General features: G+C 39.0%; 1 protein-coding gene across 3 annotated transcripts in view; it reads left to right on the forward strand.

Moving 5' to 3' along the window:
- The window catches only part of LOC132900432 (adhesion G protein-coupled receptor E1), a 76,578-nt gene that overhangs the window by 5,173 nt on the left and 59,149 nt on the right, over positions 1-12,256 (forward strand). For all 3 annotated transcript variants that reach the window (XM_060942522.1, XM_060942523.1, XM_060942524.1), the window contains exons 2-4: positions 10,075-10,155; positions 10,597-10,749; positions 10,844-10,996. In XM_060942522.1, coding sequence (XP_060798505.1) covers positions 10,075-10,155; positions 10,597-10,749; positions 10,844-10,996 — 387 coding nt within the window. The remainder of the gene's footprint in view (positions 1-10,074; positions 10,156-10,596; positions 10,750-10,843; positions 10,997-12,256) is intronic.

A 12,256-nucleotide genomic window follows, 5' to 3' on the forward strand; every position in this document is an offset into this window, starting at 1 on the left:
ACAGCACATCGGTGGCACGGTGATGTAGTGGTTAGCGCTGTCGCCTCACAGCAAGAAGGTCCTTTATTCAAGCCCCGTGGTGACTCTAAATTGACTGTAGGTGTGAATGTGAGTGTGAATGGTTGTCTGTGTCTATGTGTCAGCCCTGTGATGACCTGGCGACTTGTCCAGGGTGTACCCCGCCTTTCGCCCGTAGTCAGCTGGGATAGGCTCCAGCTTGCCTGCGACCCTGTAGAACAGGATAAAGTGGCTAGAGATAATGAGATGAATGAGATGAGATAACAGCACATCACCAAGTGTTAGTTAGATCCCTTTATTTAAATAAAACAACAGGGTAGTCCAAACAATGGCTCGACGCCTCTGCTATCAAAAGGAGCCCTGCTTCACACATACAACACAAATAAATAAAAACTAAAAAAGAAACTAGTGATAATCAACATCAAATCACAATATGTACAAATGCAGTATATTCAAATTAATTACAAATGCAAAAAAAACCTACACATAAAATACAAAATATGAACTATAAACTGCAAACTATAAACTTAATCTATTAAAAACAATACATTCGTGATAATAAAAGGATTTCTTGGCCAGCTCAGTTCTTGCCCTTGGTAAATGTCACATATTGCTTTGTCTAGTATGACAAATCCTTCTTTCCCAGACTGTCGGGGTCGATTCCATTGCACATAGCAATCTTCTGAATAGATCTAAAGTGAGCAGTGGCTTCTAGATTACGAGCGTACTCTGATAAGTTATCGCTCGTTGCTTGCACTACATTTAGACCACCAGCTATTTCACTTCCGGTAAAACCACTAAGAAAAGTCATGTGACTGAAACCCAGCAATACTGCACGGATAAAAAGGGACATATGAGAATTTTTAGAACATCGTACTATCAAATTTCATCAAGGCAAAAACCATGGATGAAGCAAAAACCAATACTAGTGACACAAATAACTGAGGCATGTCCATTTTCTTGTAAGAGGCCCATGGGCAATTGTGATCTCATGAAAAAAAAAGAAGCAGCTAAACATTTCTTTACACTTCAGTAGGTGTTAAAACCAAACAGAGCACTGTTCCAACAGACCCGGCGCCGTGGGGGGGCGAATGGGGGCGTCGCCCCCTCGTGGTTACAGCCCGGCCCCCTCAACGGAGACTCAAAATCTACCATGGTTTACTATGGTTTTATCATGGTTTTTATGTAGTAACCATGATTCTACCATGGTATCTCATGGTTATTCTAAGTACTATGAACCAACCATAGTATTACTATGGTTCATCCATAGCACTGCAGTAGCTGTGGTAGCATCATAGTTGTATGTGTAATAGGTCATAGTAACTATGAAATTAGTTTAAAAAGGGATAGTATGGTTTTTAAAAGGATGCACTAACTGTAGTATTACCATGCTTTCGTCCAACAGTCAATGCTGTAGAGAAGGATCTTGATTAACAGCCCAGATCCATTAACATTTACTTAGAACCTAAAAATTTAAGTGAACATTGAGGTAAAATGCACCATGGTTTTCATGGTTACCCAAAAAACCATGAAAACCATGAATAACTATAAACCATGATAAAACCATGGTTAGTTTTCATAGTAAAACCATGGTTAATTTTCGTAAGGGTCAGATCACTTAATTGTTTTCTTATGAAAATATAATGTATTATAGACGTATTAATAATTTGCATTTTCAAATACGAAATACTAAGTGGTTGCGCATTGCACAAAAATACATTTCACATAAATCACTCCTAAAACTGGCACGGTAGAACAAATCTGATTGGTTGTTATGACACTTACAAGTGCACTGTCTCTGCAATATCCTGTAATATGCAGTCAAGTTTATGGGAGTAGTCTTTCCCCCACCGAATTAAACGAATTCAATCACAATATTGTGAATCCATTTTCTTTCTTTGTAGGCTAAGTTTATCTCCGTTTATGTTGGTGTATGTGTTCATATATGGTTCACTTTGTGCGCAAATAGCGTATGTGTCGTTGACGTCACCCCCCCCATGCAGCGGGGGTGAAAATTCATCACTTCAGAGTGTTTAGTCCCCTACACGCCTAAACTGGGATCGCGGATTAAGTGGTTAGCGTTGACTCGGTGCGAGTCAGGAAGGCTATTACTGGTGCAGCCGCGGGGTCTGTTGATTTTTTTAAATTATGATTTTGGCCGCCGAGCCAAGTATCTTAGACTTGCATTGACGTTTTGTTTTCATGCCGCGGAGCTATTTGTATGTATTTTAAATGTAAAGGACTTGCCTGTAGGTTTGTGTGTGTTGTTTTATGTTTGGCATCTTTCCGGTTGTAACACGTGTCTGTGAGAAAATCGGAGGGGAGGGTTAACAGGTGGGCACACGGGAGTTGATAAAGCGCAACTGCCCTGGTAATATGCCACATGATTTTCCCGTACTAAAGCAACCTTCGGGGCCGTGGTTTTGTGGTTGGCGCAGTTAATTGCTTGAAACACGTTGTCAGACCGCCATCACTACTATACACTATATGAAAAATATTTGCTCCCTTGCGATTTCTAATTGCCCCTTAGTAAACTGTTCCTGGCGCCGGGCCTATGTAAACATGTGTGGTCAGTGTGGAGGACACTTTTATAAAGGTGTCATTTCCAGTGACAAAAAGGCGTTACGTTTCCTCAGGTTATTTTTACATGTAAAACAACTTGAAAATTTCTCATTATTTGTAAATATAAATGCATAATGGGTCTATATGTAAATCTTAAATGTAAACTTATAGTCAAGTCAAGTCAACTTTATTGTCACATATGCTATACATGCTCGAAATTTCAGTCCTCTCTGACCCACGGTGCAAACAGGCAATGCAATAAATAAAAATAGAATAATTGAAAAAAACAAACAATATAAACAGTATAAACACTCTAGATAGGAACTAGACGTAGACTAAACACTCAAACAATATAAACAGAATAAATAAACAGTATAAACACTAGATAAGAACAAGACAGACTAAACACTCAGACAATATAAACAGTGTAAACACTAGATAAGAACTACACACAGACTAAACACTCAAACAGACAATATAAACAGTATAAACACTCTAGATATGAACTAGACATAGACTAAACACTCATATATATATATATATATATATATATATATATATATATATATATATATATATATATATATACACACACACACACACACACACACACACACACACACACATAAATTGGTTCAAATAACCAAACAGTCAAGGGCACTTGAGGTATAGCAGGTACAAAGTTATACATAAAAGTTCACTGTAAATGCAGATGTTGAATTCAAACGTTAAATGTAAATGTTATCTGTAAATAAATCTGCGGAGTTTAAATGTTTTGTTCATATGCTAATTGACCCACCCCTTTGGAGTGTAAAAAAGCTGAGAAAGCATGGTGGTGGTAGGGTTGCCAGGTTGACACCATGCTGTGCTAGATTAGGAACAATGTCGCGTGGGTAAGAGCGAGTCCATGGGTGGTGGTGTTATTTGTTTGGCTACCAAGATACTTGTTTGGGGTCATGATGTCATCAGTACAATTACAGACATACAGAAGTAGAGAAGTAGGTACATAGAGCATTAGAGGTAACTAAGTGGCTATGCGACTAGCTATGGCTACAGTTGCTACCTACATTGAAGAGTTATTCCACGAAATCAAGTCGTACATGAGCTGATAGCCGACGAGGCACATAGCACTGAGTTGGCTATAAGCCATGTATGATGAGATTGAGTGGAATAACTGTTTTATTCTATCCACATTCACTGGATTTTGAGAAACAGAGCATTTTTAAATTTTTATGTTTTGCAAATTTGATGTATAAAATCTTTATACAAAACGTCTAACAAAATAATTTCTGCTTAGAATGTAAACAAACCGGCGAAATGACAGGAGCAATTTGTGAAAAATGTGATAATAATAATTCTTGAAAAATAAAGAAAAGATACGTTCTTACCATCAAATACTTTTATTCCATATTTTGTTGCTTTTTTTTGTATTTTTGAGGTGTTTTGTTTTCGAGTAGTTTTTATTTTGTCCTCGGTTGGTTCAGTAACACGCTCCACCATTTTGTTTTTCTTTACTCATGATATATGAGCTGATATCCTAGTAGTAAATTGCGATTGCTCATATGACAGTGAATGTGGATAGAATAATTGCATTTATATTTACCTTCAATATTTTTGTAGGTGGGCAGCACAGTGGTGTGGTGGTTAGCGCTGTCACCTCACACATGTTAGCGTGGGTTTCGTCCGGGTGCTCCGGTTTCCCCCACAGTCCAAAGACATGCAGGTTAGGCTAATCGGTGGCTCTAAATTGACCGTAGGTGTGAGTGTAAGTGTGAATGATTGGTTTTCTCAATGTGTCAGCCCTGCGATGGTCTGGTGACTTGTTCAGGGTGTACCCCGCCTCTCACCCATAGTCATCTGGGGTAGGCTCCAGCTTGCCTGTGACCCTGCACAGGATAAGCGGTTACGGATAATGGATGGATGGATGGATGGATTTTTGTAGGTCTGTACAAAAAAAATAAGAACTTGCAGTTGTTCAGATGTAAAAGAAAATATTATGTATAGTTTACATTAAATATTTCATTTCTCATCTAGTTTGAATTGCGTGGAGTGCATGTGGCTAATTAACATAGTCCAGTATTAACATGCTCTATATACACTCACCAGCAACAGGAAATTGTTCTTGATTCTAAGGTTCCTGTCCTTGGTTGCAGGAGTGGAACCAATGTGTTGTTCTTTCTACTGTTGCATGCTGAGATCCTTTTCTGCTCACCACGGTTGTAAAGAGTGATTATATGAGTTACTATATCCTTCCTGGCAAAAACACTCGAACCAATCTGGGCATTTTCCTCTGACCTCTCTTGTCAACAAGGCATTTGTTTTTTCCACCCACAGAACTGTCGCTCACTCACTCGATGTTTTTTGTTTTTCACACCATTCTGTCTATCTAAACTCTAGAGACTGTTGTGTGTGAAAACAAACCCCAGGAGATCAGCAGGTTCTGGAATACTCAAACCAGCAGTCCATCTGGCTCAAACCAACACCCATGCCACAGTGAAAGAAAGTCACACAAAAATTGAGATCACAATTTTTTCCATTTTGATGTCTGAACAGGGGCGGCACGGTGGTGTAGTGGTTAGCGCTGTCGCCTCACAGCAAGAAGGTCCGGGTTCGAGCCCCGTGGCCGGCGAGGGCCTTTCTGTGCGGAGTTTGCATGTTCTCCCTGTGTCCGCGTGGGTTTCCTCCGGGTGCTCCGGTTTCCCCCACAGTCCAAAGACATGCAGGTTAGGTTAACTGGTGACTCTAAATTGACCGTAGGTGTGAATGTGAGTGTGAATGGTTGTCTGTGTCTATGTGTCAGCCCTGTGATGACCTGGCGACTTGTCCAGGGTGTACCCCGCCTTTCGCCCGTAGTCAGCTGGGATAGGCTCCAGCTTGCCTGCGACCCTGTAGGACAGGATAAAGCGGCTAGAGATAATGAGATGAGATGTCTGAACATTGTGAACGTTAACTGAAGCTCGTGATTTGTATCCGCATGATTTGATGCATCGTGCTGCTGTCGAGGGATCGGCTGATTAGAGAACTGCATAAAACAGCAGGTAGATGTATGAATGTTCCGAATAAAGTGGCTGGTGAGTGTATATTATAAATAATGCAGAGGAGATGTCCGGTGACAGGAAGAAATGAGTAAGCAGTAAATGAGTGTGGTCTTGTGCTATGGTTGGATAGTGTAGTGAGTAGCCTCTCACCTTCATTGCTCAATAATCCCTGGTTCGATCCTCAGCTTGGGTGAGTGCTTGCTGAATGAGCATTTATTCCAGGACTCTATCAAATCATACTGTCTGCCTGAAAACAAACTGCGTAAGCGCAACCCACATATTCAAGAATCAACAGCTCTGTGGTATAAAAGTATTAGAAGCCACAAAGTCATCTACTATCCATTGCACATAAACATCAAACTATCCAGAGTTACTTTGAAGACAATATGGATAGTACGACTGACCAAGACAAGATATTATTGCTCTTTGAAACTAAAAAGGGAACATGTCTAATTTGACCAATTGCCTGTTCTCTTGGCCAGCAGGAAGAGCTGCCTGTACGTTTCTGACCCAACAGCTGCTTCCAGGAACAATAAGAGGAAAATAGTGTGGGATAAGTGCCGTTTTTACTGATCCCACAGGCAGCTTCGATGCAAGGACAAAAATCCACAAAAGATCTGCTTATCTCTAAAGCAGATAACGCCTCAAAAAACAGGTCTGGTGCCAGGAAAGGGCAGAATAGGTGATTTCATGTGCACAGACTCTATATTACAGCTTCAGAAATAATAAAAGAGTCTGTATTAAAGCTAGATGGCCTTTCGATTTCATAAAATCGGTGAAATTTAGTTCCCTCCGAAATTTGGTCATTGTGATATACATTGTGATATACGTTTATTTCTGTAATATTTCACAAAATATCAGGCCATTCTGTGGCTGGGAAGTTATTTAATTTGAGGGGATTAAAGTAAATAATGTGCATGAAATCGCTCGCTTCACGCAGTCAAGCAGACAGAGGAAGTCCATATGTGCATGCACACAGTAGGTTTACCTTCTTCTTCCTCTTTTGGGTTTTACGGCAGCTGGCATCCACAGTGTTACAGTACTGCCATCTACAGGTTTACCTTTGACCGTGCACTGACAGTGACATCATTCTGTCGCTATACGAACAGCTGATCACACCGAGGTGCTCGCTGAGCGCCGATATTTATTAGTTTGGTCCTGTGTTTCCTTTCCTTTGTATATAACATAACGTCTTTTCTTCTCGCTTTCCGTTACTGTAGTCAGTCTTTCACATTTCATTTGCATACTCACGTCCTCCATTTTTCTCTCCTGTTTCAAATTTGTATCCCACAATGCCTTGCGCGAATGGGGAAAGCCCACCAAGTCATGCATGACATAGTATCTTGAATTGGGTCATGGTGAAACAGGAAAAAATAGCAGAGAATTTCGGGCCACATGGCTCTAAATTCATTAATTGTTGTATTTTTTTAAAAAAAACTAATAAAATTGGAATTCAGTGATTCGAATTCAGTAGCTTTTGGTCCACTAAACAAAAATAATTGGGTTGTAGGGAAAATTCTTTTTATGACCTTCAGATTGAAAAATCTGAAAGGCAGTCTACCTTTAATATTCCTAAACTGTCTCTTTTCTGTTTCCTTGCTTCAAGCAATATGATTAAACCTTGTTTTTTTTTTGTTTTATTGTTTTGGATGTGGCAAGAAGTGAGAAAAAAAAAGCTCCTGCATGGCTACATGTCAGCAGTAAAATAACTCTACCAGATATACCGTACACCCAGATGAGTATCACAGGCTTCCCTAAAATTCAACGGAATCACTCTGTTTGTTCATTTAACACAAATTGTTTCCACTGGACAACGTGAAAATGTCCACAGAAGCCAGCAGAAGCTCTGCCAATAGAACAGCACTGACACACGGCTTCAGGGGAATCCAAATACCTCTGATCTGTTTCAATAAGATGAAGGCTCATTGTACAAGTTTTTAATGCATCATTTTGAGTCTCAGCCTGACACAAGGTGAGTCAATGAGATTATCATGGCTGGGTTTTGAGAAAAAAATGACAAATTTACATGACAAACTTAAACATATCAGTACCAGTCAGACTCACAGAGTGCTCGGCGAGACGGTGGCCACTCGTTTAATCTATAACTGTTTTACGCAACTAGAATAGCTTGTCATTTGTAAATAAATTGTAAGAATAAAGTTCTGCCAGATCAACACCCAAAATTGATTTCAAACAAAATTTGATGAGTAAAAACAAGTTAGTGGTTACTGATATGTATCTATTAGTTAATGCATTTAGCTTTGTTGCAAAACCTAAAGAAGAACTGGATGTTTTAGTGAATAATTTTAAGATTTCCTAAGCAGAGTACTGTTCACTCTTACCCAATGCCAACTCACTGAATAACCTTCTATATACACCTCAACACTCGACCTGAGATCTGTGAGAAATATTATCAGGAAAATACAGACAAAATGGAGAGACCTGGAGATTTTGTTATTACGTTTCAAAATGGTGGAACTCAGTACCAGTCTTCATTAAACTTAGGACAATGCAGTCTATCTATCTATCTATCTATCTATCTATCTATCTATCTATCTATCTAAAAGTACTTCCTCTGTTTTGGTATTTATAGTTCATTTTACTTTAAAGCAGATATGTTGAGATATGCATGTAGTAAAAGTGCTCTAAAAAAAGTTTATTATTATTATTATTATTAGTAGTAGTAGTAGTAGTAGTAGTAGTAGGCTGCTACTACTATTACTACTACAACCCCGATTCCAAAAAAGCTGGGACAAAGTACAAATTGTAAATAAAAACGGAATGCAATAATTTACAAATCTCAAAAACTGATATTGTATTCATAATAGAACATAGACAACATATCAAATGTTGAAAGTGAGACATTTTGAAATTTCATGCCAAATATTGGCTCATTTGAAATTTCATGACAGCAACACATCTCAAAAAAGTTGGGACAGGGGCAATAAGAGGCTGGAAAAGTTAAAGGGACAAAAAAGGAACAGCTGGAGGACCAAATTGCAACTCATTAGGTCAATTGGCAATAGGTCATTAACATGACTGGGGATAAAAAGAGCATCTTGGAGTGGCAGCGGCTCTCAGAAGTAAAGATGGGAAGAGGATCACCAATCCCCCTAATTCTGCGCCGACAAATAGTGGAGCAATATCAGAAAGGAGTTCGACAGTGTAAAATTGCAAAGAGTTTGAACATATCATCATCTACAGTGCATAATATCATCAAAAGATTCAGAGAATCTGGAAGAATCTCTGTGCGTAAGGGTCAAGGCCGGAAAACCATACTGGGTGCCCGTGATCTTCGGGCCCTTAGACGGCACTGCATCACATACAGGCATGCTTCTGTATTGGAAATCACAAAATGGGCTCAGGAATATTTGCAGAGAACATTATCTGTGAACACAATTCACCGTGCCATCCACCGTTGCCAGCTAAAACTCTATAGTTCAAAGAAGAAGCCGTATCTAAACATGATCCAGAAGCGCAGACGTCTTCTCTGGGCCAAGGCTCATTTAAAATGGATTGTGGCAAAGTGGAAAACCGTTCTGTGGTCAGACAAATCAAAATTTGAAGTTCTTTATGGAAATTAGGGATGCCGTGTCATTCGGACTAAAGAGGAGAAGGACGACCCAAGTTGTTATCAGCGCTCAGTTCAGAAGCCTTCATGTCTGATGGTATGGGGTTGCATTAGTGCGTGTGGCATGGGCAGCTTACACATCTGGAAAGACACCATCAATGCTGAAAGGTATATCCAGGTTCTAGAGCAACATATGCTCCCATCCAGATGACGTCTCTTTCAGGGAAGACCTTGCATATTCCAACATGACAATGCCAAACCACATACTGCATCAATTACAGCATCATGGCTGCGTAGAAGAAGGGTCCGGGTACTGAACTGGCCAGCCTGCAGTCCAGATCTTTCACCCATAGAAAACATTTGGCACATCATAAAACGGAAGATACGACAGAAAAGACCTAAGACAGTTGAGCAACTAGAATCCTACATTAGACAAGAATGGGTTAACATTCCTATCCCTAAACTTGAGCAACTTGTCTCCTCAGTCCCCAGACGTTTACAGACTGTTGTAAAGAGAAAAGGGGATGTCTCACAGTGGTAAACATGGCCTTGTCCCAACTTTTTTGAGATGTGTTGTTGTCATGAAATTTAAAATCACCTAATTTTTCTCTTTAAATGATACATTTTCTCAGTTTAAACATTTGATATGTCATCTATGTTCTATTCTGAATAAAATATGGAATTTTGAAACTTCCACATCATTGCATTCCGTTTTTATTTACAATTTGTACTTTGTCCCAACTTTTTTGGAATTGGGGTTGTATTACTACTACTACTACTACTACTACTACTACTAATAATAATAATAATAATAATAATAATAATAATAATAATAACACAGATACCCAGTTGTAAACTGAACTAAAGGTAAATCTTTTCCTGCAGGTCTTCTGTTCGCCGTACTGAACAATGCTGCTGGAAAAGAATGTCCTCCAGGATTTGGGGTTGACCATGAAGACTGTGTAGGTATGGACAAACCTTTAATATATATTCAAAGGATTTTTTAAATGCTCACTTTTCATCATAATTTCATCCATTCGTTTTTTTCCTAAACAGTTTTTACTTCTTTAAAACTGAGCTGATGTCATCTGTGTTATTTGTTACCTTTTAATTTTAACACACAGAGTTTGTCCAGCAAACAGTAATGTGCTCAGCCACCCACGAACTTTCATTAGATTCACTGATTTATTATCAGACCCACGTGAAATCAGACGAATCTCAACTGACTCATTCTTTTTTTTTTAAATACACTCTTTGAAACTTACTTTCTATTCTGTATATTAGAAATAATACAGGAATAAATTACATTTTATGCTTCTGCAATTTCTAGGGATTTTTTTTGTCAGTTTCTTCATCCAACAATGAATGTATTTATTCTTCATATGTGATCTACTTCCTATAACACAGATGAGAATGAGTGTGACGATGCACTTCTAAGATGTGGTGAGAATGCAATTTGCACCAACACAAATGGCAGCTACTACTGTCAGTGTGCAACGGGGTACCAGATAAACTCACGCAAAGTTAATTTCACTGCGGATGAAAGTGGAACCTGCAAAGGTCAGTGTGTCTATAATATTCACTGATTTGTTTCCTGTATTAACGGTGTACTAAGGATAAACCTGAACCTCAGATTCTGTCCTTTTTCTCTCAGACATTAATGAATGTAGAGAGAATAAAACCATCTGTGGCTCAAATGCTGACTGCAGTAACATCCCTGGTTCCTATTCCTGCACGTGTCATTCTGGGTTTGTGGCCAGCAACAGAAAGGAGCAGTTTAATGCAAGCCAGAGTGTTACATGCAAAGGTGAGGGGGTGAATGAACTTGGAGGATAAAAGCAGCAAACAAGATGAGTGGTGTATGGTGTAAATTTATGATATGAAATGAAGGTATTAAGTTCACTTTCATGTCTAACCAATCGACAGGAATCACTGTGACAGTTCGGCAAATATTTGTGAAAGACTTTTGTATACATTGCTTGACCAAAAAAAAAGTCACCATTCGGATTTAAATAATACTTAAGAGCCTTTGATTGGATAATTACTGCAGTGATTAATGTGTTTCAGCTGGCAACAATTCTTTTAACCCGTACTGATGCAGTGAGTAGCTTCTCATTTCTTAAACAGACATGTCGGAAGACAGATTCCGTAGTCGTGGAAAAGATGTTCCTGTGTTTCAGAAGGTCAAATTATTGACCTGTAGCAAGTAAAGGAAATAACTAAGGAGATTTTCTGAAATGACTGGAATTGTGTTAAGAGCTGTAACCCATTATTAACATCTGGAAGGATAGTGGTGAACCATCAGCTTCACAGAAGAAATGTGGTCGGAAAAAAATCTTTACTGACCATGATCAGACTTGAAATCAAATTGTAAAAAAAAAAACTGACAGTAAACCTCACAACTATGTTTTATTGTGAAAGAGCATTTCCACACTTACAATGTGACAAAATCTCACAGAACTGGGAATAAAGAGCTGTGTGACCATAAGAAAACCACTTGTTCGTGAGGCTAATCCAAAGAAAAGGCTCCAGTTTGCTAGGGAACATAAAGATTGGGCTCTGGAGCAATGGAAAAAGGTCATGTTATCTGATGAGTCCAGACTTTCTCGATACCAGAGCGATGGGCGTATCAGGGTAAGAAGGGAAATGCATGAAGCGATGTACCCATCATGTATAGTGTCCACTGTACAAGCCTCTGGAGGCAGTGTGAAGATCTGGGGTTGCTTCAGTTGGTCAGGTCGAGGCTTAGCAACGTTATAGGACAATAAAATGAAGTCAGCTGACGACCTGAATGTACTGAATGACCAGGTTATCATCACATCGATGGATTTTCCTTCCCTGATGGCATGAGCATAAAATTGGGGTTGAAACTGTGAAAGAGCATGAGGAAACAGAAGATGTTTTTACAGATTATTTTATTTAAGATACAGTAGCAGCCATGTGAACTATTACCCTTTACCACACAACAGTTTATACAACAACCAAGTGCATTTATTTCATAATTTAGCACTTATTTTTCTGCAAATGCTTCATGGAATATGGAGATGATGATTATTATTATTATATA

This window comes from Neoarius graeffei, chromosome 16 (genome assembly GCF_027579695.1).
Source record: "Neoarius graeffei isolate fNeoGra1 chromosome 16, fNeoGra1.pri, whole genome shotgun sequence".
Classification (NCBI taxonomy): domain Eukaryota; kingdom Metazoa; phylum Chordata; class Actinopteri; order Siluriformes; family Ariidae; genus Neoarius; species Neoarius graeffei.